The sequence below is a fragment of the Malania oleifera genome, chromosome 10, assembly GCF_029873635.1.
Source record: "Malania oleifera isolate guangnan ecotype guangnan chromosome 10, ASM2987363v1, whole genome shotgun sequence".
NCBI classification, from domain to species: domain Eukaryota; kingdom Viridiplantae; phylum Streptophyta; class Magnoliopsida; order Santalales; family Ximeniaceae; genus Malania; species Malania oleifera.
Window position 1 is genome coordinate 16020717 of NC_080426.1, and position 22685 is coordinate 16043401.

Genomic DNA, 22685 nt, shown 5'->3' on the forward strand with positions numbered 1-22685 from the left:
TAAATCTCAGCAAATGAATGTATAAAGATAAGTCAAACCAATTACTAATAAAATAAATATAAAGATTGGACAATTAGTGAATACTGAAATATCAATTTACACATTCCTGTTCTAAAAGAATGAAATACTAAAAAAGAATTACTAAATTATGCATTTAGGGAAGGGAATACTTGTTGATAAGAAATAATAAGTTAAGTGTTGATGTCAAGAATAGATACAAGAAGATCAGATTTCTAAAGATAGAGACAAAAATGAAAAATTGAAAAAAAGAGAGATAATAATGCATGTTGTCACATGCAATGTTATAGGGATGCTCATTAAATTTTATTATTTTAGTATATTAATACGTTTCAAAATAGATGCCAACATTCACCTCATAATAATTTTTTAATATTCATATGATAATATAATATAAATTTTATATTGTAATTATAATTATAATTATAATTATAATTATTAAATTTAGTTGTTTCCTTCCCCTAAGTCAATATTTAATACATGCATTAACTTGGACAGTATGTTTTTTCTTTTCCTAAACCTAATATAAATTCATAAGAACGACGTCATTTTGAACTTTCTGCTAACTACGAAGTGCGAAGAAGCCGGGGTTACGAGATTATCACTTTATCGGTTAAAAAGTAGTAGTACTGCTTAGACGTCATTTTGATGAACACATTTCCGACTACCCGACGGCGCATCGTCTCCGTCTTCCTCCTTTCTCAGTTCCTCCTGTAGCAACAAATTCTGAGTTTCGCTTGACAGCCATTAAAGGCCTAACGTTAACAACCAATTCTACACATCAAAACCATCCCAACTTCCCTCTGCTAATCTTCAAACATTACAGCTAGAATTGTATTCATTTATTTGAATTAAAAATTTTCTCCTTGGCATGGGCTGCTCTTCATCCCTCCCGGGTAAATACCCATGTTGAATTCCCTTTCAATTCTCATTCTTCTCTTCTTCTGCCTAAATTTTAACTTCTAGGGTTGTACTTTTCATTGTTTGAATGATAATAAGGGACATTCTAGAACTAATTTCATATGAAAAATCCAACATCTGATCTGTTTATTGGGTAGTTTAAGTTTCCTTTTACGTATAAAGCATTGAATCTGTGACCTTTTTTCTGGTGGTTGTTAAATTTGATTAAATGGCGTTATTTCTTTTGCAGATAGGGCTTCTGGGCGGTTGGCTGGACTTAATTCGGAGGGTGCTGGAGTGTCTGATGCTAAAAATTTGCGTGTCAAGGTATGTTAGTTGTACAATCTTTGCTTGCAATAAAATCTTATGTTCATTTGTTGCTGGGTAGTTATACGGTAGTGTTTAATAGCATTATCCACTTCGTTATCTGCTTTGTTTGGTGTTGAGCCAAAAAAGGCCCCAGGGCGTACACTTTTGCTGAATTTTACTTTTTTGCATGACATATTTGCTGAATATGATTTTTTGTGATGTCTTATTCTAGGATGTTGAGCTAGTTTTGCATAAGAATCCCCATTGTCTATGCAGTTGATAATCATAAATTCATGAAGATTTTTAGTACCGCAGAAAGCATGGTTATTGCAATTTTCCTCCATGTCCATGTATGAAATGTGTAATTTTTTTGGTTTGGAGAATGCATTCTCCTCCTTTTTGTTTCACTATTTTCTCTCTCGGTAGATTTTGTTTTCTATTTTGTATAGAAAAACAAACAGCAGAAGAGTTCAAATTGGATTTCCTGAGGTGAGTGTGATGTATGGGGTTTTAGTTTAGTATATTGTTTGTTCACTGAGTTGGTCCTCTTGTGCCTTGCTATCTCATGATTGTATCATGATTTGGTTGTGGCTGAATGGCTTACTCATTGGCTAACTATTGATATGATATGCTCAATAATCGGCAAGCAAGTTCTGATGGAGATCATTAGAGGGATTATTTGTTTATGTCTTTTTTTTTAAATATCAAAGTGATACTTGATGTTGGATTATTTGTATTCATGTTGGATTGACTTGACTTGGAATTTCGAGAAATCAAGTATTGAGTTTTAGAGTTCTACCCTTGATTGCCTTACAGTCTGTTCTGCACTGGTGAATCTATTGTACCAAGTGAGCATTGATTGCTATGGGAGTGTGTGAGGCTTTTGTGTTGGATGGACTGAGACGTCCTGAGGTTGCTATTTGTGAAGGTTTTGTAATATCGTTGAAGCATGTAATATCTCTTGCACTAATGTGAAAAGGCTTGACCTTTGAGAAAAAGGAAGTGAAATTCTTAAGAGGAGGGTGGGAGCAGACATCAGCAAGGTTTTGCCAACCATTATATAGTTGGTGTTCTTTTCAACTCTACCCTAACTTGCTCAATTAGATTTTTGCTGATCTATTTAACTGAAAATTGAATTTGTAAAGAGACCAATAGCTGAAAAAAACCCAGTCAGCTCACCCTGCAGGTTGTCATATGGGCCAACAGTAAATGCCAAAGGTCATATACACGAGCACTAGTGTGCTAGTTGGTAATTTCAAAACCAAATGAACGATGGAGCAACTGTAATGGTTGTAAATTTTGTTTAACATGGTGAAGAGTTCTAAGATGCATGTGAAATGGTCTCTGAATCAGTCATAGAAAATCTTTTTTAGCCTATAAACTTTTGGCAGCTTGGTGCCCATTTGCATGTGCTTCGTGGTGTTTTTATGTAACTACAAGGTGGGATTGTAATTAATGCCAAGTGATGCATTGCCCTATTGAACATGTTTATTTCTATGCCAAAAATAATATGAAATTTGTTTATAAGATACCAGTGTAATTTGTTTTCCTTCATGTACAAATTATTGTTTGCCTTTCGTCGAAAAAATCTCTCTTATGAGTCTTATTTTTCTTAATTACAGACTTTGCAGCAACATCCTCTATAAAAATATGAAATCTTTTTTTTTTTTTCTATATAAAAAAAAAACCCTTAGAATACTAGCTAGAGTTCTGTCCCCTTTAGGTTTGAAGAATCTTTGGAAATACACTGTGCACATGTCCGGTCAATAATTGTTGCTAGATGGGAATAATACACTGAAAGGACTAAGTTTCCCTTGCAAACTAGCTTTCAAAGGCTACTGTTTTATTTTCTGTAATTTTTGTTTTAATATTGACTTCCATTTTTTAGCATAGGACGTAGTTCTAAATGTCTGAAATGCATCAGTTTCGCATTTTTATATGCTGTGCTTTTAGAGTTGGTTTGCGAGGGCTTTCAGTTTTCAATGCTATTCCCTCATCAGCACTTGTTGGCAGGATATGTGCATGGCATGCACAATTTCAAGTGATTTCTGAATTTAGAGGTGATATAGTTATATAACAAGCCTAAGGGTGGCATTGCTCCAATTAAGACTTTTTTTGTCTAAAGACAGACCCTTTTGCACTACTCATTCTCCAATTCATTTATTCATTTCCTGTGGACATATAATTTACTTGAAAGGGAAAGGTAGTGAAGAATTTATTCTATAAGTTTGGTAGGTATGGACCATGTATGAAGGGTGGAGCCATACATAGCTCCTAGAAAATCCCCTCACACGAAAAACAGTGAATTTGAGAAGGCTTCTTTATTTTATCTTAAAGGAAGGTATTTGAGGTTTACATCAGGTTAAAAATCTGCACAATGGCTCCCAAAAAATTTGAAAAAAAAAAAAATCCCCCCTACCTTTAAAATTTCTAAAAGTAGTTTAGAAGATCACATCTTATTCAAGTTCCCAACCCCCCATGCCCCAAGATTTAACTCTTGGGGATTGGGGAGGGAAGCAAGCTTTGCACAAAGTCTTGTTCAGAAATTTTTTTCTTTTTTGCTTGCATGGTCGGGTATGCGAAATCTCCCTAATTCAATTTAGAAAATCTTGGGTTGGAAACTTTTGTCTTGCTTTTTTCATGTGCATTTTTGCCCCCCTTGAATTTAAATTAAGGGGGGACGAGGTTGTTGAGTGGAGTTTCTGAAGCTTTCAAGATCGTTTGTTGGAATGAATTAAATTCCCATGGTTAAGTGAACATCTGAAATTTTCATGGCAGTAACAATCTGGGATAGGGAAAAAGGAGATGGCTTCAAAATATGGTAGCAGTTGTGATTGTTTGAGGGGAACATGATTATTATGGTATTAAGCTTCAAAAAGCAATTGCAATGAACTAGATGACTGTCAAGGTTCATTTGATTAGGTATTTAATCAGGTTATTCTCCTCAAAAGGAGAAATGAAGGAACTTTTGTAGCAGGGTTATTTTTTTATTTCTATTTTTTTCCTTTTTTTTTTTTTGGTGCTTGAGAGATGGGAAGACTTGCAAATCCTAGATATGTGAATCTTCTACATGATTGATGGCTCTATCCTGCTTCTTTGCTCTTTAGGAAAAAAAATTATTCATTCAAGGCTCAGATAATTGTGATAGATGGGATAGCGTGGAAGAGTCCTTATTGGTGGTTTGGCCACAATTTTGCTTCTCTCATCTTTGCTTGGATGTCCAAATCTTTTTCCCTCAAGTGAATCTCCTCCTTACTAAAATAATTCTACATTTGCAAAATAGATGGTGAAAAATCATCCTTAAGCTCCATCGTTTGCTTTGGCTTGATCTTTGACTTTTGTTATCTCATTATGGCTTTTGCTGGGTGCAATCATGCTTGGCGGATGTTTCATTTGTGGATGCCAGCATCTTGGAAGGACTTCAACTAGATACTAGTTTGTTTGTTTTTTTTTTTTTTCCTGTTCTTTGGTCTGTCTAGAATTCCTTGGATTACGTTGAGTCGTTTTTAATTTTTGGATGCGTTACGCATTTTTTGGTATATTATTTGCTTTTCTATCATGTTCTGCTTTGTTTTGGTATACCATGCATATTCATCTGCCCACTGCTCCTTATCTTTCCTTTTTAATGCAAACTGTTATGAGGTCAGGCGGATTCGAGTGGAGTTCCATAGTTGTTACTTTAATTGTAAAATCTTGGTAGTTTGAAACTTTGTTGGAGTATAACTATAATCTAGTGTATTATCTAAAAAATATATAATATAATATGTACATAATTTATACTCGCCTAGTGCAAAGTGTAACAATAACTTGATGAAAGATCAAATGCAGGAGTGTCGAAGGATATTTTTTGTTTATTGTGTCAAATTTGTGAGGCATGGAAACTTACACTAATCATAAGGCTTTGCTTACCTGGCATAAATAACTTCATAAGCTTCATTGTCCTTGGCCCCATGCTTGTAGTGGAATAGAAATTCAGATGTTATAAAGTTTAGTTTTACTTGTACTCTTTCTCTCCCTCACACACGCACACACACCCACACACACGCACATACACATGCACGCATGCACAAACAGAGCACATGTCTTTATGTGCGTGTGTGATGTGGTTAGGGGGCCAGAGAACATCTTTATTATTACTGGATTTTGATTGATAGGTAAGGCAGCTGAATGTTTGTGATGTGTGAAAGGATTTGCAACCTTTGCGTACCGGAAGTATACAAGTGTTTGCGAGGAATCCATGGTCAAAAAAGCTTTTCCAAAGAAATCTACCAACCTATCATAACACAAAGAAATGGATTTTGTAATCCAAGGAAGAAAAAGAAGAAGAAAGCCTTTTCATTTCATGATAGACAATTCAATTCCTAGAAAAGCCTTTCATTCTCTCAAAATCCACCACATAAGGCAAGGCTGGGCTAGCTTCCACCTCTTCTCTTCTCTTGCCTCCTAATTGGGCTAGCCTTTGCCTCCTCGTCTCTTTCCTCCAGAAACACCCAAGCTAGCAACAATGCTTTAATTGATCTTGGCATCAAACAGTGCACATTCCTAATGATCTGCATCTTAACCCTCCAAACCATTCCCCTCACTACCAAACCCGCCCCCCCTCCCCTCCCCCCAAAAAACAAAAAAAAAAAAAAAAGAAGAAGAAAAAAGAAAGAAATCTATTCACATAGCACCAAAGAGCATAAACTTGCTTCCATTCTCTCTCTTGATTGGCAAAAAGTAGAACTTATTAAATAGCATCAAGGGGGTGCCACATTTACAAAAATAGAGCCAAAAGGAAAGGTATCACATGTGCTAGTCAAATTGTCCAAAAATTCAAGAACTGCAAGTAGCAAACATGTACAACCCACAAAAGGAGCAAGTGAGAGTAGCAATCCGTCCATCTTCGATAATTGTGAGCAATGTCCAAAAAATGATGATGGGGTTCAGAGTCATGGCTTGTTTTCTTTCTTGCTTGAACAAATCCCTCTCTAGGATCAATTTGCATTCTCCACTATCATAGCAGTAAATGAAAGTTGATTGACCATGGATATCATCTTATCCACCCAAAAAAGCTACAACAACCAACAACAATCCAACCATTAAATCCCACTAGGTGGGGTTGGCTGCATGAGCCCTTCTCCGCCAATTTACACAATCATACGCAAGTTTCTCTGACAAATGCAAGGTTATTAAATCTTTACTCAGTCCTACTTATTGGTGCACTATTTGGCTTACATTAGACATGCTCAAACTATCTGGGGTGCCCCTCCTTTATCTTATCTTCTATAGGTGCTACATATAACTTGCGTGAATATGTTCATTCCTTAATTTTATCTTTTAACAATATACCACTCATCCACCTTTGCATTCTTATCTTAGCAACTTTTAGTTTTTGGATATGTTGTTTCTTAGTTGCCCAACATTGTGATCCATATAGCATAATTGGTCTTATAGCCGTCCTACAAAACTTGCATTTTAATTTTAAGGATATTTTGTGATCACATAGGACGCTCGAAGCACTTTTCCATTTTACCCAACTAGCTCTAGCTCTATGCATTAGATCTTCAATTTTTCCTTTAGCTTGCATAATGGGTGCAAGGTATTTAAATGTGCTAATGCTATTGATTTCTTGATCGTCAAGTTTAATCTTTTCTCAAATATTTCTCCTACTATGATGGAAATTACATTTCATATTATTCTATCTTATTTCTACTTATCCTAAAACCTCTAGAGTCTAAAGCTTTTCTCTATAATTCTAACTTAGATTCTATTCCACCCCTAGTTTCATCAATCAAGACTATCATTTGCAAACAACATACACCATGACTCCTAGTAAGTTCATCCATCTGTAGAGCAAAACGGTAAGGGTTCAAAACATATCCTTGATGTATACCTATTGTGATTGGAAATTCCTTGACCTCTTCACTTGTAGTCGTAACGCTAGTCATGACTTTATTGTACATACCCTTGATGACATTAGTATATTTACTACATAAGCTTTTTTTTTTTTTTCCTAAAACCAACCATAGAACTCCCTAGGTATCCTATCAATTATCATATGCTTTCTCAAAGTCAATAAAAATCATATGCAATCCCCCCCCCCTCTTTTTTTTCCCTCTCATTTCTAATCTTAATCTTTGTTTAACTACTCTTTCTCGCAATTTCATTGTATGACTTGTAAGTTTAATTTCACGACAATTATTACACTTTCCCTCTATTCGTGTAGCATTTTCTTAATTTTTTTATAATTGCATTAAATAAATTAGTTCATGGTGTTCACTATATAATTTTGTTATCACCTTGACATTTTTCCAAACTTCAATTGGGATGTTATTCGATTCTATAACTTTCCCATTTTTCATCTTCTTCAATGCAAACTTAGCTTCATTAACTCTAATTTTGTGAATAAATCTTATATTTTTAGCCTTTTCCTCATTTGTCAATTCTGAGTTTAAGATACTATGGTTACTTTGTCATGTTTCTTTTATGCTTTCTTCCTTAACCAATACATCATCATCCTGATTTTTTGTATATTTTTTATTATTTAAGTCCTTACTCTTTCTTTCTCTAGCTCTATCAAGTTTAAATATGTCTCTATCCCCTTATTTTATATCTAATCTAGCATATAAATTATTATATGGTCTATGTTTAACTTCACTAGTGTCTTTTTTTTTTTTTGCATCTTTTTTCTCGCTTCTTTATACTTTTCAAAGTTTTTCATATTTCTACTTTTTGGTCATGCTTATACCAAATTCTTTTTGTCTTTATTGCTTTTTGGACATCTTAATCCTACCACCAACTTTCTTTACTATTTGAGAATCTTCCTCTTGATTAACCTAAAATTTGTTTTGCTATCCTTTTAATAGAGCTTGCTATTCTACTATAAAATGTGTTTGTCTATATAATCCCTTATTGTGCAATCACCATTTTTAATCATTTTATCTTTTAATTTTATTATGTTTTCTCCTTTTAGAATCCACCACCTAGTCCTCTTGCACTAATTTATATTATCCTTTCTTTTTCATTTTTTATTTAATAGATATACATCTAACACTAAAACACTATGTTGTGTAATTATGCTTTTACTTGGGACAACTTTACAATCCTTACATGATAAATGATCTATCCCCTAGTTAAGGAAAATTCTATTTGACTTTTATTTTGTCCACTAAGGTTATATAGTGTTCCTTTCTTCTTAAAGCGAGTATTCATTGTAATAAGATCATATGACATGGTGACTCTAAGATCATATGTCCAGACTCATTTGTATCTCCATATCTATGTCCTCCATGTATCCTTTCATAACCTCTATTATCTTTTCCAATGTTTTCATTCAAATGAGCTCCTATGAATATTTCTCAGTTCTTGATGTCCATTGTAAAATAATATTCGTATCTTCCCAAAATCTCTTAGGGGGTGTTTGGTTGACGACATCTTTTAATATTCCTAGGAATGTGATGCCTATGGCATCTCATTACTGCGTTTGTTTGTGCATGGGAATCCTCATGGGAATCCTACACGGCATGGAATTGCAGCCAAGAGGGAATGTGGGAGATAGAGGAGAGAAGAGGAGGAGAAGAAGAAGAAGGAAGAAGGAAGAAGGAAGAAGGAAGAAGGAAGAAGGAGGGGGAAGGAGACACAATTGGAACCACACGTTCACTTTCAATTCACATTCATAAAGAAAACTAATTCTTACATGGTTTCACACACCTTATTTATGAGAAAGCATAAATTACAAGAATCACACGTAAACTCCAAATAATGCATGATATTACAAGCAAACTCCCAAATACACATAATCCTACTACTAATTAAACTAAGCACACATAAGAAGCTAATTAATTGAACACAACAACACTTGATCAAATTCTTCTGAATTAGTCTCCAGCAAGTGTCTATCCGTGGCTTGGTTCCTTATCCTAATTAAAACTCCCTCAGTTGAAAAACATCAGCCTCGAATTTTGATATGTTGGAGGATCAGAAATAAGAAGCAATGAACTTGGATTCTTCAAAAGTGACGCTTGAGTGATGCTAGAGGCCTTGTTCATAATGCTGCAAAATCTTAATCTGGATGTTGGTAGTAGTGATGGAGCCCTTGAAATACATACTGAACTTAATTAGTCAAAATTTCCATCAAATTATTTCACAAAATTCCAGGTTTTTGCAGGAAAAATTCAAAATACAGTGGCTGGAAACAATACTTTGGAAGTTGCAGATACAAGGGAGAAAATCCCACATGCACGTCATCGGCGTGTGGGGAATATGCACCACCAGCAAGTGTCCTCCAGCGATGAAATTTTGGGTGGTGGTAGATAATGGTGTGGTCAGTCCTGTGCTTGTGGCAATGTCAAGAAATAAGTCCAGGAAATTGGGGATTTTGAAGGGTTCATGGCTGGGGAATGGTTCTCCGGAACATGGGGCCACACTCATGGTTGGCCACTGATAAATTTTTGGGGAGGGTCCTATAAGTGGTCTCTGTTTCAAATGGTGGTGGTGATGGTGTTGTTAAAGTCTTCCAGGGAAAAAAGGCACAGCTATAATTTCCTGAAGTTGCAGTAATTTTTTTGGACTGAAATTCCCACAGGGGAGAAAGAACAGAGAAGAAGAAAAGGGAAGAAGGTAAGGAAGAAGAATGATTGGGAGGAAAATTGGGGACTAAAAATGGAAGTATGGAGATCATAGTTGGGCTTTGATACCAAATGATGTAGGACAGCAGCATGGAATTGTTGCCAAGAGAAGAAGAAAGAAGGAGGAAGAGGAGGAAGGAGATACGTTGGGAAAATACATTCACTTTCAGGTCACATTCATCAAAAAACTGACTCTTACATTGCTTCACACATTATTCATAAGAAGGCATAAATTACTAGAATCGCACATAAACTCCAAAAATACATGAAATTACAAACCAACCCTAAAATACACAAATATTACAAATTCCAAATACACATAATTCTGCTACTAATTAAACTAAACAAGCATAATAAATTTATTAGCTAAACACAACCACCTTTGATCCAATTCTTCTGAATTAGTCTCCAACAAGGGTCAATCCATGGTTCAACTTCTTGTCCTACATCATCCTGCTTTCTATGGCATGAACTAACTGAAAAGTTACCATTTTTGTTAAGGGTCCACTTAGGTTCATTTGGAGTATTTTGATGAGGAACTCTGTTGTATAAGCAGCCAAAAAATTAAGGGAAGTTGTCAAGCTCCCAAACTTGGACATTACTCACAAAAGGAATGTCCCATGTTACTCCTTGCTGAAACTTGAAAATGCATTCGAACCAGAGCATCCTTGTTTCAGGACAAACAGAGTATGTTAGGAAGTTAATACTTGGTGGGGTGAACCTGCATTACATGTCATGTCTAAATAAAATATTATTCCCATTCTCCACTTCAAAGCAAATGAAGGTGGAAGAGTCTTCCCAACCTTTCTGAATCCATTTCCAGGCAGCTACACTTTAGGGTTCTGTAACTTCCTTGGAGGTCAATCATTTGTCTTCAAGGTTGTAATTTCAGGCGATAACCAACAAGGATGGACATTCGTGTTCTTCTAACTATTTTTTTTTAATAATAAATGAAGATATATTAAGAAAGAGAATGTACAATCAGATTGAGGATACTCAATCCTCAAAAAAGAAAAAGGAAAAAACAAAAGCAAAGAACAAAAAGAAAAAAGAAAAATATAAAAATAAGCTAAAATTATCCAAGAAGATAACTCTGTAATCACTTCCCATCATAATTCACTGAACACTTTAAATTCGCTAATTCCCTTTGACCTTTCTTTGCCTTGGATTTACCACCATCAAGCCTAACTTCATTTCCTCCATGATCAGGCACTGTGAGGCCTAAGCTATCCAATAAATTCTGAGTTTGAATGTCTTTCTCAGCAGATTTTTGAATTGGAGTGGGCAAATTCTTGAACAAATTTGTCTAACTTATACCATCAATAAGTTGACACAAGTTATCAAAAGTAAGTTAGGTTCAATGTCTTTCTGAGTGTAAGTGGGTGTAGCATCCATTTGGTATATTCTTTTTGAGAGACATGATGAAATGGGAAGGTGTTCATGCTTTGTAGTTGTCTTGAATTTTATAGGGGCTTGTTATAAGCCAGGTAAAGAGTAGTCTGCATGATGGTGCCATGTATTGCAGCTTCTTTCATCCGATGAACTACCAATGGGATACATGTGAAGATAGTCGGAGAGGTTTATTATGTTATTTGTTTGCTTAATTCAGTTTATTTTTTAATGGGGGCACGGTGCGGGAGTGGAGGGGAGGTGGCATAGATCATTTATTTAATATCACCAAGCTTACTAATGTTGAACGTCCTCATTTTTCACAAAACACAACTGGTCTTAGATTAAATTACTCTCTGCAGCTGGTGCTATTAGGGGATTCTGGTGTTGGGAAAAGCTGTATTGTTCTTCGCTTTGTTCGTGGTCAGTTTGATCCAACATCTAAGGTATGGAACTATCATTGCTTTATGGTGTTTGGAACATCTCTCCCTCTCTTCTCTCTCTCAGTAAATTTTTGTTTGCCTGCTCTTTGCTAATGGACATGAGCATCTGCCTTTATCTTAAATGCCTTTGATTCCTAGAAGTTATTTCCTTATAGATTTACTCTGGTTTATTAATTTTTGATATTTTCAGGTAACTGTTGGAGCTTCATTCTTGTCCCAGACAATAGCCTTGCAAGATTCTACCACAGTTAAGTTTGAAATATGGGACACTGCTGGCCAAGAGAGGTATTGGTCCGTCCTTGTGGAAGTTCGTTTGTTGATTTGGTACTGATAAATAATGTGTTGTTGATCTCGTCATTGTTTTCTTTCCTTGTGGAAGTTGACAATCTTGATTCAATACTAAGAATTAATCTTATGGTACTAGTGAGTCTGCTGGGACAAGTTCCCTCAAAACCTTCCTTCTCCTCTTTTTTTTTTCCTCTCTCTTTGCTCATTTGCTTGGGTGATTAAAGACAATATTAACTGTGAATTGTATCTTTGTAAGGTATGCTGCATTGGCACCGCTTTACTACCGAGGTGCGGCAGTTGCAGTTGTTGTGTATGATATAACAAGCCCAGATTCATTTGCAAAGGCGCAGTATTGGGTCAAGGTACTTTTTAAAATCAAGTGCTATTTCATTTATTTCTGGTTCTTGATTGCTTTGTTTACCTTGAATCTATTGATTAAATTATTTATGCATATGGTTTTCAATTTTGAATGCAATTTTAGTGCATCAAGAGTTTTAATTGGACTGTTGAGATACTGAAATATCAGATAACCTTATTGATTTTGGCCTAGTCAAAATCAAATGTCATAGTGAAGATTTGACTTTGGTGGAAGTAGGATTTTTTTATATTGTGCAAACTAGTTGAAAATTCAGAAAATTGAAATTTCCTAATGGTTCAAAGCTTATTGAAAAAGCTAAGAGAAGTAGTTATGTAAAATTTGAAAAGAAAGAGAAATAGTTATGAAAAATTGACAATAAAAAGCATGGATTGGGAGGCAGCACTGCTGTAATATATCTTTCCCTTTAGTGGAAGGTATCTTATTCTTACACTTTTTTTATGAATTCTTTTTATAATCCCGAAAAAAATGAAGACAGTGGGAAGATTTCATTAGTAACTAATAATGTGACATGTCACAGTTGGAATTATTTTGTATATCCATCATTGTGCACCTTTGTGTGTGTGCGTGTGCGCGCGTGCTGGCAGAGAAGGGAAAAAGGGGGGGGGGGGCACTTAGTTGCACTCTTTATCTCAAAAAGGATTTGGATTATGTGGAAAGAAATACTCAATTATCTGAGTGAGATTAGAAGGTGACCTTAAGGGCAAGGTTTTGTACTTAAAAACGTGGTTGTGCCGTTGTGGTACATGTTAGTGTTGAACTGTTGATTCAGCTCCAACTTAATAAGCTTTTTAATGCTTATTTTATCATGGACAAAATCTTGCTACGTAATGGGCTGATGCTCAAAAACTTTATTCTCGAGATTTATTTGTCTTTACAATCTTGCAGATTTTGGCAACATTTTGTTCTCTTTTCTTTTTTCTTCTTCCTCACTGAAGCTTAAGGAATAAATAAATGGCAAGGTTTTGAAAAAAAAAGGGGGAGTGCTGGGACAGGTTTAGGTTTATATATTGGTCTTCTATTTGTCCCATCATGGTGGATATCCCAGCACAGCTGTGTGTGTGCATTGGATTATTTAGCTTGTAGTTTTCTCAGTCATTGTGAGTGTGTCTCTCTTTTGAGTGTTGATCTCACTTCCTAGACTAGTATAAATAGTATTAATAATAGAGTTGTTGCATCAACTTTGCTCAAGAATGACTCCCAAAAATAAAAATGTGAAAAAAGGGCACTTTTACTGCTGTTTTTGTTTATGTTCGATAAAAGCAGTATTGTGATGGTGTGTACAAAGAATAAAAATGCTAAAAAATGCAAAAGTAAATAAATGATTAATAATAAATAATATTTTAAAATAAAATGAATAGGAAGAGAAAAGAACTTACTTGACTTGGGAGCATGGAGGCGTAGGTTAAGTACAACATAACGAGGCTAAGGTCAAGGGAGCTTGGATGAAAGTGTGAGACTTTAGGTTGGGATAACCAGTTGCAATTGTGTTCTATATGGAATTTAATATAATGGAATTATCAACACAAATTTGATAGATATATTTATTTATTCTGTGTCTCAATCATTCTATGTTGCAAAGATCATAGGCAATGCCCGTGATTTGGAAAGTTAATGCCTCATTGCCACCTCAATATGTAACTTTATTATTTCCCCATCTGTTATTTGTTCTATGGCTATGGACCTGCTAATCCGTATGGTGAAGCCCAGTGAAAATGCTTCAATGATACTGAAACTTTTTATTTCTTTGAGAAAATCTTGTGCATTTTATCAGGTTCTTTAGAGCATGCAAATTAGTTAGCGTTGACTAAATAGTCATTTGTGTGTGCACATGTGTGTATATTGATTAGTGTGCAGACACGCTAAGACTTCCCCTAATGGGCCTTGACTACTTGAGCCTTCGCCTACCCTGTTGGGGCTGGGAGATGAGCCACAAGCCACACCCATGCTCGGTTGTACGTAAGTGTTCGGGCCAAAAACTTATCCAGTGGCGTGCAAAATGGGGATAAAAAATGCTGAGCCATTGTGTAAACCAGTCATTTTGATTTTTCACTTGGTTATGAGTATTATGACTTGCTATTATCTCAGCGTGAATTTGCTATTTTACATAGAATTGATCAATTTTGGCATTTAACAGGAGCTACAAAAGCATGGGAGTCCTGATATAGTCCTGGCTTTAGTTGGTAACAAAGCCGACCTTCAAGATAAGCGAGAAGTAACAGTTCAAGTGAGTACCATGCTCCATGAGTAGATGCATCAGCTTTTCCAATGTAATTTAATCTGTATTTAGTTTCTCTGATTCTTTTGTTTTTGTTTTATTTTCAAAGGACGGGATCGACTATGCTGAGAAGAATGGAATGTTCTTTATTGAGACTTCTGCAAAGACAGCAGATAATATAAACCAGCTGTTTGAGGTGCATTCCCAACATTTATTTTCTATTTCTTTCAATGGTTCTAACAGCGGTATATGCACAAAGAAGATTATTTTCGTATTATTGTGATTGTGACTTTTTATTCTATTTCAATATTATTTTTTTTATATTGAAATTTCTGTGGTGAAAAATTAATTATTTAGTTTAATATTGAAGTGACAAGAAAGGAAAAAAAAAACTATTGAAATAGTGGCCATTAGGCCCATTACAGCTATTAAAATTATTAAAACATGAGGCTTTCCTCCTCACCCTCAGAATTGTGACGCCTTGATTTTTCATACCATTTAAAAAAAAAAAAAAAATCATCAATAATAATTAAATCATACACATCAGACATCACATTGGCCATGTCAACAACTCTGATACCCCTCACATGACTTGACCTGCATTGGGTACCGAGAAACAGACAATTTATTTATTTTAGCCTAACAACGGAAGACATAAGGTACATACCATTCAGAATACAATATCCAGAGTATCAACATACGTATACACACATTTCTATCATACCCAAAAATAATACAACCCTAGGGAAATCACACCTCCCTAGTCCAAAACTCACCCTGTATATCAGGGTATCCGCTCGACACTATCTTGGAGCTCTATCCCCTGGTTTGTCTTTATTCCCTGAAAAGTTTAGATAATTCAGGTGAGACACATCTCAGTAAGACAGAATAAATTATTTACAGTGTGTGGCAATATGAGTTCAGTTATAACACTTTTTACTTTTCAAATCATCAATTCATCTGAGAAAAATACACTGATATATATGCTCATAATCATATAGATATAAAATACAAGCTTTTATAAGCTTTTAATTCCATTTCCAATCTCATTCTCATGCAACCCATGTTTATCAGCGAAGTTCCCGAGAATAGGGAAGTCTACCTGCCCATACAAGTAGTTTCCCTCTGCCCTAATACGTTATGCAACCAGATATGACTACATTTGATACCTATCAGGGCACTCACCTTATTCAGTAAGCCCTCAGGAGGAAAGTTTTATTTCGCTTAATTATTTAGATTATTAAACTCACACTCTTTCATTTTCTATTTTCATCATTCTTTCCTTTTCCATTTCAATTTCACAATCCAGCCCATGAGTGTCCTTAATACCCAGTACCAATATCGCGTCTGTAACTCATGGCTGCCTTGAGGATTTTTTTCTCCACGTCATGCTTCCCCCATGAATAGGGTTGTGCAGCCCGAAGGCTGGATCTAACCGCAGTTGGCCTATCCGGTTAGATCAAAATGAAAATCCATTCATGTGTCTGTAGTACGATTGGGCGGCCTATAGCACTAATCCAGACTTAGGGGACACAACAACTCTACTAAACGGCTCAGTCGACTGTCCACACCACACTCTCCACGAGACCGTGTGGTTGCACTAACACCTCACTAGCAACGGTACCATGCTTAATATCACAACCCATCATTCGGGTTTCCATATCCATCCATCAGGGTTATCATTACCACATACCCGCAATCATATGTGGTATTGACATTTTATCAATCATATTTCAATGATCCCATTGCAGCTTTCGCACTTTGCAATGTTCACATTTCAATTCCCACATTTCAATATTCATAGTGCAGAATTTACATTGCAATATTCCCATTTTTAATATTCACATTTCAATATTCTCATACCAATATTCACGATTAATCTCATATCAGTATACCTAAATTCATCTTAATAAATTTGTTCTCATCATTTTCTGTGCACAATTCATCATCTCATAATAGTATATATAATGTTTCACGTATTTCAACATTTCTCAATAAAACATATCTTCATTTCATAATAATTTTCCCATACACATATCAATGTTTCACATTTCAGTATTTCTCAGAAAATACTCATTAATATTTATCACTTTTCACTCCTCTTATATTTCAAATACCAAAACACTATAATTCAATATAAATCACATGCCACACAATTTTATCTGATTTTTATATCATAATAATTTCAGGAAAAATAACATATTCTCATTTTCACGTATTAACTAAATCAGTAATTCTCAAAATAATTGTAATAATTTATTCCCCTTACTTGGTTTCTTGAACTATGCCTGTAGGGATCCCGGAATTATATCTACGGCGCTCACCCGAACCTTGAATTCAATAACCCTAGTTCAATCTCAAAATGCCCAATGTTATAACATTTCCAAATCTACATTAATTAAATAACAATTAATCCCTAAATAACCCCCTTATCCAAATTTTGGGACTATGTCTATGACGACCCCACAAGAAATCAACTTCGTTAGACTTATAGAGAATCATTCTTAGATTCTCGTGGTGGTATCTGATTGTCCATTTGGCTTAGGATTTAAGAAAAATTGAGGTAAGAGTGAGAATTTACCTTACCTCAGGGGATATGCCTATGTTGCTCCTACGAAAAATTTGCTCTGGTAGAAATGTTGGTGGCGGAGAATGGAGTCCACTGGTATTTTCTGATTTTCGATCGGCCGAATATTTGCTGAGAAATTGAGGAGAGGGAGAGAGAACGAAGGAGAGAGAGTGAGCACTAGAAAAGGGGGGGCTCTCTGCGTGAATTTGTAATCGTCCTGAAGCCTCTGGAGATGTTATATATATAATAATAATAATAATAATAATAATCTTATATTATTATTATATTATATAATATTATATTAATATATTATTATATTATTAAATTAATAATTAATATTTATTTATTTATTTATTTTTTGAAATGACTCACTAATCTTGTATAACCATTTTTGTGATTATTACAGTTTCATTGAGTGCTTTTATATGCACACCTATCTTTCTTTCTTTTTTTTTTTTTTTGGATTACGCACCGGGTATCCACGTGTCCGTTTTACAGTCCAGGCTTTTCAATCATGCAAGCTGCTCTCTGGGGCTTACTCCAATTGATTGAAGTTTGGGTGGTGTCACCTTGCCCATTACCATCCCTGGAGTAATCAATCACCCAGAATTTGAGTAACTGTGACATATTCAACTTGGAGAGGTGACAAACCAAGATTGGCTTTTGTCTTTATCTTCCAAAAATTAAAGTCAATGCCAAATGCAAATCATTTGAGGAAGTTTGAAAAATTAGTAAATTGAAATGTCTGTGCTAATACAATGATTTTAAAGGAGAGATTTCTATTATTGGAATCTTCAAAGGAAAGGACTACTTTTTGATGCTCTCTCCTCTCTTTTCTCTTGTTACTGTTCCTTGGCATCATGGCAACCATAAAACATGGAAGGAAGTGATTGTCATCAATCCTTTCAGATTGAAGGGAAAATCTTCAATATGAGACTGGATAAAGTCGTTAAGGGAGATTTTCTGTTTGTTCTCAAGCGTAATCTGAAGCGAAATCGATGGGATGAGGCTTTCTGTTAAAGCAGCGAAATGGTTTCCCAACTGTATTGCTTCAAATTATGCAGACTGGGAGGGGTTTTTGAAGCATTAGATTTGGTTTTGTGATGTATTGGTTGGCAATTCAACTGAAAAAACTCGACAAGTTCTTGGAGATAGGGTTGGGATGGAAAGGAAGATGGTTTTCTTTGTTTGTTCCTGGAGGACCAAAAGGGGATGTATGGGGAAAATTCGTGCAAGAATTCTGTGTGGCTGTTAGGGTTTTTGCGAATGAAAAGTATGGTGGTGGAGAATATTTACAGAGGCGTGGTCATTCTTGGAGCCAGGTGGTATTGGCAGAGAAGAATGGGATTTGTGATACAAGTGATTGCGTAATGCAGATGCAGCAGCAATTAGCAATGCAGCAGACACAGCAACAATAAGCAATGCAGCAGACACAGCAACAACCGATGCAGCAGATACATAGACAGGAGAAGCATTAGATACAGGTGCAGCTGCAGTTTGATTGTCCATTGTCAGCAGGAAATCTCAGTGTGGGGCTATGGCTCCGACGGCAGAGGCATCTAGGGTTTCTTTGGGCTTACCTGACCATCAATTTGGATTTGGGACGGATTTTGGGTCCACCAGGATTTGAGGATTTGGACCAAGTAAATGGGCTGGGACCCCTAATATTTTTAGTGGTATGTGGCCCAACTTCCGACCCAATGGAACTTGAATAAAAGCACTGGTCTCTTGAAACTCATATTGGTTTCCTGACCAGGCCCAAAATTCTAATTATTGCAAAGAGGGCAATGAGTCCACTATAAAGCCTGGTACAGTCAATTCTCATACAGAGATGAGTTTTTCCCTTTCTCACAACAGGTTTACTGCACTATTGCTGGAAAGGGTTTTCTAGCCTTCCACTGTGCAACACTAGGTGATCGATGGGGCGAATCAAGCAGGGCAAGCTCCAACCATTGATTTTAGCTACTTGATTATTCTTGAGAAATCAACTGGTGATCCTGTGCTTCTGGGTCAAGGATTGCTGCCAGGATGAGGGCTTGTTTAAGAAGTTGCCCTCAGAATGCTGAGGAAGTGGCTTGCACTTAAAGCTCACGAAGGTGCTATGGCTAACAGAGGTTAGCTGCTGGTGAGGGGGATAATTGTGCTAGTGAGGGAAGGAATTTGAGAAGGTTTATGTTCGCTGGGTGGATGAGCAAGTTAATTGTTTTAACTTCTAAACTGGAAAAAATGTAATAAAAAATGTTGAAAGCACTTCATGTCTCATGAAGTCCCAGAACTTTCAAAAGGGTATTTAGATACAATTGGAGTAGAATTGTGGGCAAGGAAAAAGAGAAATGGGGTGATATGTTGAATAATGATAGTAAAGATATTGGTGACTTTGTTAATGAGAGTGGTTTGATTTTGGATGAGATTCGAGATCAGTGCGATTATGCTTCTGAATAATCTGATTTACTTGGGGATTTATCATATATAGCTCCTTGTCTGATGGAAGGTTTAGAGAGCACTTATATGATTGAGGAGGATGGCTTGGGTAAGGAGCAACAATGTAAGGAAGTATTCTGCCCACTCCCGTTGTTGTGGTTGATTAGAAAAACTTAGAAGCTGAACAATTAATGGATGAGATGGGTCTGTGGTTTTTTTGTCTTGGGAGGAAATGATGTTCACTTGGATGGAGATAAGAGAAATTGAAGGGGCAGCCTGAACTAGAAAACTTGAAGTGCTCAGTAAACTACGAGGGCAAGGTTTAAAGAGAGGATCTCTTATGTGACTTACCAGTTACGTCTTTATTTTTTTTAATTTTTATATATTTATTAATTTATTTATATATTTTTATTTTTTGGCAGGGAATTGTCATCCTTATCATTGTAATCTCCTTTTTCTCTTTTAATAAATCTTCTTCTATTATCAAAAAGAAATTATGGGAATCTTCAAGTTCAAAAGAACATAGAAATTAAAAATGAAAACTGCATTTCCAAATTTCAATTGAGCATTAATGGGAGGAGAATAGCACTCTCCCTTCTCTCTCTCTGTCATATGTGTGTACATGCAAAAATTTTAACATGGAGGATTCCCTCAATGTTTTTGCAAGCCTTATTTAGTTGTTGATTTTAATATGGAGGCCTTTCAAATTGTTTGCTGTCACCCTCTCTTCCAGAAAAAGGGGGTGGAGGGGATAAGAGGAACCACTACATTTTGCAAAAGTCTCATTAATAAAATTTTAGGCACATTATTGGCACACCATAAAATATTACAATTAGACACTTTCAGATTAATTTAAAAAAAGAAAAAAAAAAACATGTATCCTAAATGCAGAGGAATATGTTGCTCTTCATTATTTTTTTTCCTGATTAGTCGATCATTTACAAGAATGTATGTTGCATATGAATTTAAAAAGAATTATGGAACTGTTGCCATTTGTCACATGCTTTAAGGCAAGTACTTATTTTGGGTCACTTTCCTAGAGAAGTAGGTGGACAAGCTGCCAGCCTGCTGGGCAATATGACAAATGCAGTTAGAATGTAGTTTCTTTTTATAGATAATGTTTCTTATTAAGATTGGGACTGACAATTTCATTCTTGACAGGAAATCGCTAAACGACTGCCCCGCCCATCCTCTTCATGATTTCTAAATGTTGAACCTGAATTAAGTAAATAGCTGCCGAGCTATGGAAGCTTTGTACCTCCTTGTAATACTAAGTTTGTGTACATTATGGTGCATACAATGTGTTTCACAGTTTGATTTGATAACTTTGGTTACAACTGCAAGATCATGAATCACACATAACCCATACCGCCAGTACCATCAGATCAAGAGATTCCCAATGTGATGGGAGACCACCTTATGTACCTCAAAAGTAAAGCGTATATTGGCATTTATTTAGTGTATGCTTCTTCTCATGGAATGAAATAATTCACCATATTGCACAGATTTGCAATGCACACATTTATCTCTATCTTTAAGTATAGACTAGCCCAGAAGGGTTGGAAATCAGAAGTCCTCTCTCCAATACCATGTTCAAATGCCTTGCCCCTTAGACATGCTCAAGCTTATAGAGCTTGGGCTTGGCATGTGAGCAATGTACTAAAACTACTGGCCCCAGCAGTCAGATAAAAGTACCTCTCTTAAAAGTTAAAGAGGGTATAAACTTAATAATGCTTGATTTATGCATGATTATTATTTTTAACTAACTCATATTTTCCGTCAAAGATATGGTAGAACTATATATCAAAGTTGGTTTATATTGTCAAACAGGAGAAGATAAGAATTTCTTAGCTACTGAGCTACTTTATCATTATCATGTGACTAATGTGGAAACCACTATGCATGGAGCCACTTCCAAGCTTTGCGGATCCCAGACGCCAAGGGCAGCCTGCTACCTACACAACATGGATGGCCCAGAGAGTATGTGGCTGACTCTCTTCCATTTCTTCTATTGTGTTTTTGAGCAAAATTGTATTGGTGGTTCTGAGTTAGACTTGACTAGGCATGACATATCTGACGCAGACAGAATATCAAGCCCCCCTCGAGAGCTTTTCTCATGGATGTTCATTTGTTGTTGTTTGGATGACTCTCAATATATAGGTTAACTCCCATGGGCTTTCCTGCAGCACATGTTCACAAGGTGCATTCTTTACCCAGCTTATGACTAGGGCACATTTCTCATGTGCAGCGGACCCATAGCAAAAGTGTTGTAAGGTCTCCATAGTATTCTACTACTTTTTCGCATATAACTTATTTTTAATGAGGTTCCTGTAGTTACGAGTAGAAACAGTTGAAAATAGAATGATTATTTTATTACACAAACTGAACTATAACCAAATATGATTTTAGGTTTTGTTAGGGATGGAATTTATAAGAATCACTTCGTGTTATTTCATTTAATATAAAACAGGACGATGACGAGGCATTCTTGTGGTGCAATTGGAGAGTTACTATCGTATTTTTAATTTATTTTTTGTTATGAATTAGTAGTTTCTTTATTGTTATTTATTTTACAATAGCAACATTTTTTTTTCATGAATATTAAATTCTTATATCATAATCGTAGTTTTGAAAGTTCGTCACAATGATGTGGCAGTCCATGTTCGTATCACGTCGTGTCTTATACCATATGGTTGTATTACATCCGTAGTGTACTGTATAGGCCAAGTTATATGGACAGCATGTATCCATGTTTGATGTTTCCCATTCGCAAATTTTGTGACCTCAAACAGAGAGTTTAGTTGATTTGTGAGAATATAATGCCTAATAATTTTATTATTATTTTTTAAAAATGAAACAACCAAAATGTGGCCTCTATCAAATCACAAACTAAAAGATGTTTGACCCAATGAAATTACGGTGTGAAGCACCTTTATTGATATATATATATATATATATATATATATATATATATATATATATATATATATATATATATATGTATGCGACCAGCATTTTGCTCTGCCTCAAGGCAAGGGTTGTTTTAAACAAGTTCAGGTTTAGCTTTTGGTAGACAGTGACATTGCGTTGCCCCATTTTGTCACGAGTTAGACATGACCATTTTAAGACAAAGACATGACATACC

The 22685-nt window shown here is 35.6% G+C and overlaps 1 protein-coding gene across 2 annotated transcripts; it reads left to right on the plus strand.

Annotated features, from left to right (window-relative positions):
- Window positions 1-551: 551 nt before the first annotated feature.
- On the plus strand, window positions 552-21044 carry LOC131165412 (ras-related protein RABF1). 2 transcript variants are annotated; one of them, XM_058123202.1, is made up of 8 exons: window positions 552-914; window positions 1169-1245; window positions 11588-11671; window positions 11859-11953; window positions 12213-12318; window positions 14470-14559; window positions 14660-14746; window positions 20702-21044. In XM_058123202.1, the coding sequence occupies exons 1-8, from the start codon at window positions 890-892 to the stop codon at window positions 20738-20740; spliced, it is 603 nt and encodes a 200-aa protein (XP_057979185.1). In that variant the 5' UTR covers window positions 552-889; the 3' UTR covers window positions 20741-21044. The 2 variants fall into 2 exon arrangements, with proteins under 2 accessions (XP_057979185.1, XP_057979184.1); XM_058123201.1 differs by lacking the exon at window positions 20702-21044 and having other exon boundaries at window positions 578-914; window positions 14660-14879.
- The last annotated feature ends 1641 nt before the right edge of the window (window positions 21045-22685 follow it).

Coding starts and splice junctions, on each gene's coding strand:
- LOC131165412 (XM_058123201.1), top strand. CDS start 890: ATGGGCTGCTCTTCATCCCTCCCGG. Junction 11,954..12,212: donor GACACTGCTGGCCAAGAGAG/GTATTGGTCCGT, acceptor TATCTTTGTAAG/GTATGCTGCATTGGCACCGC. Junction 14,560..14,659: donor AGCGAGAAGTAACAGTTCAA/GTGAGTACCATG, acceptor TTATTTTCAAAG/GACGGGATCGACTATGCTGA.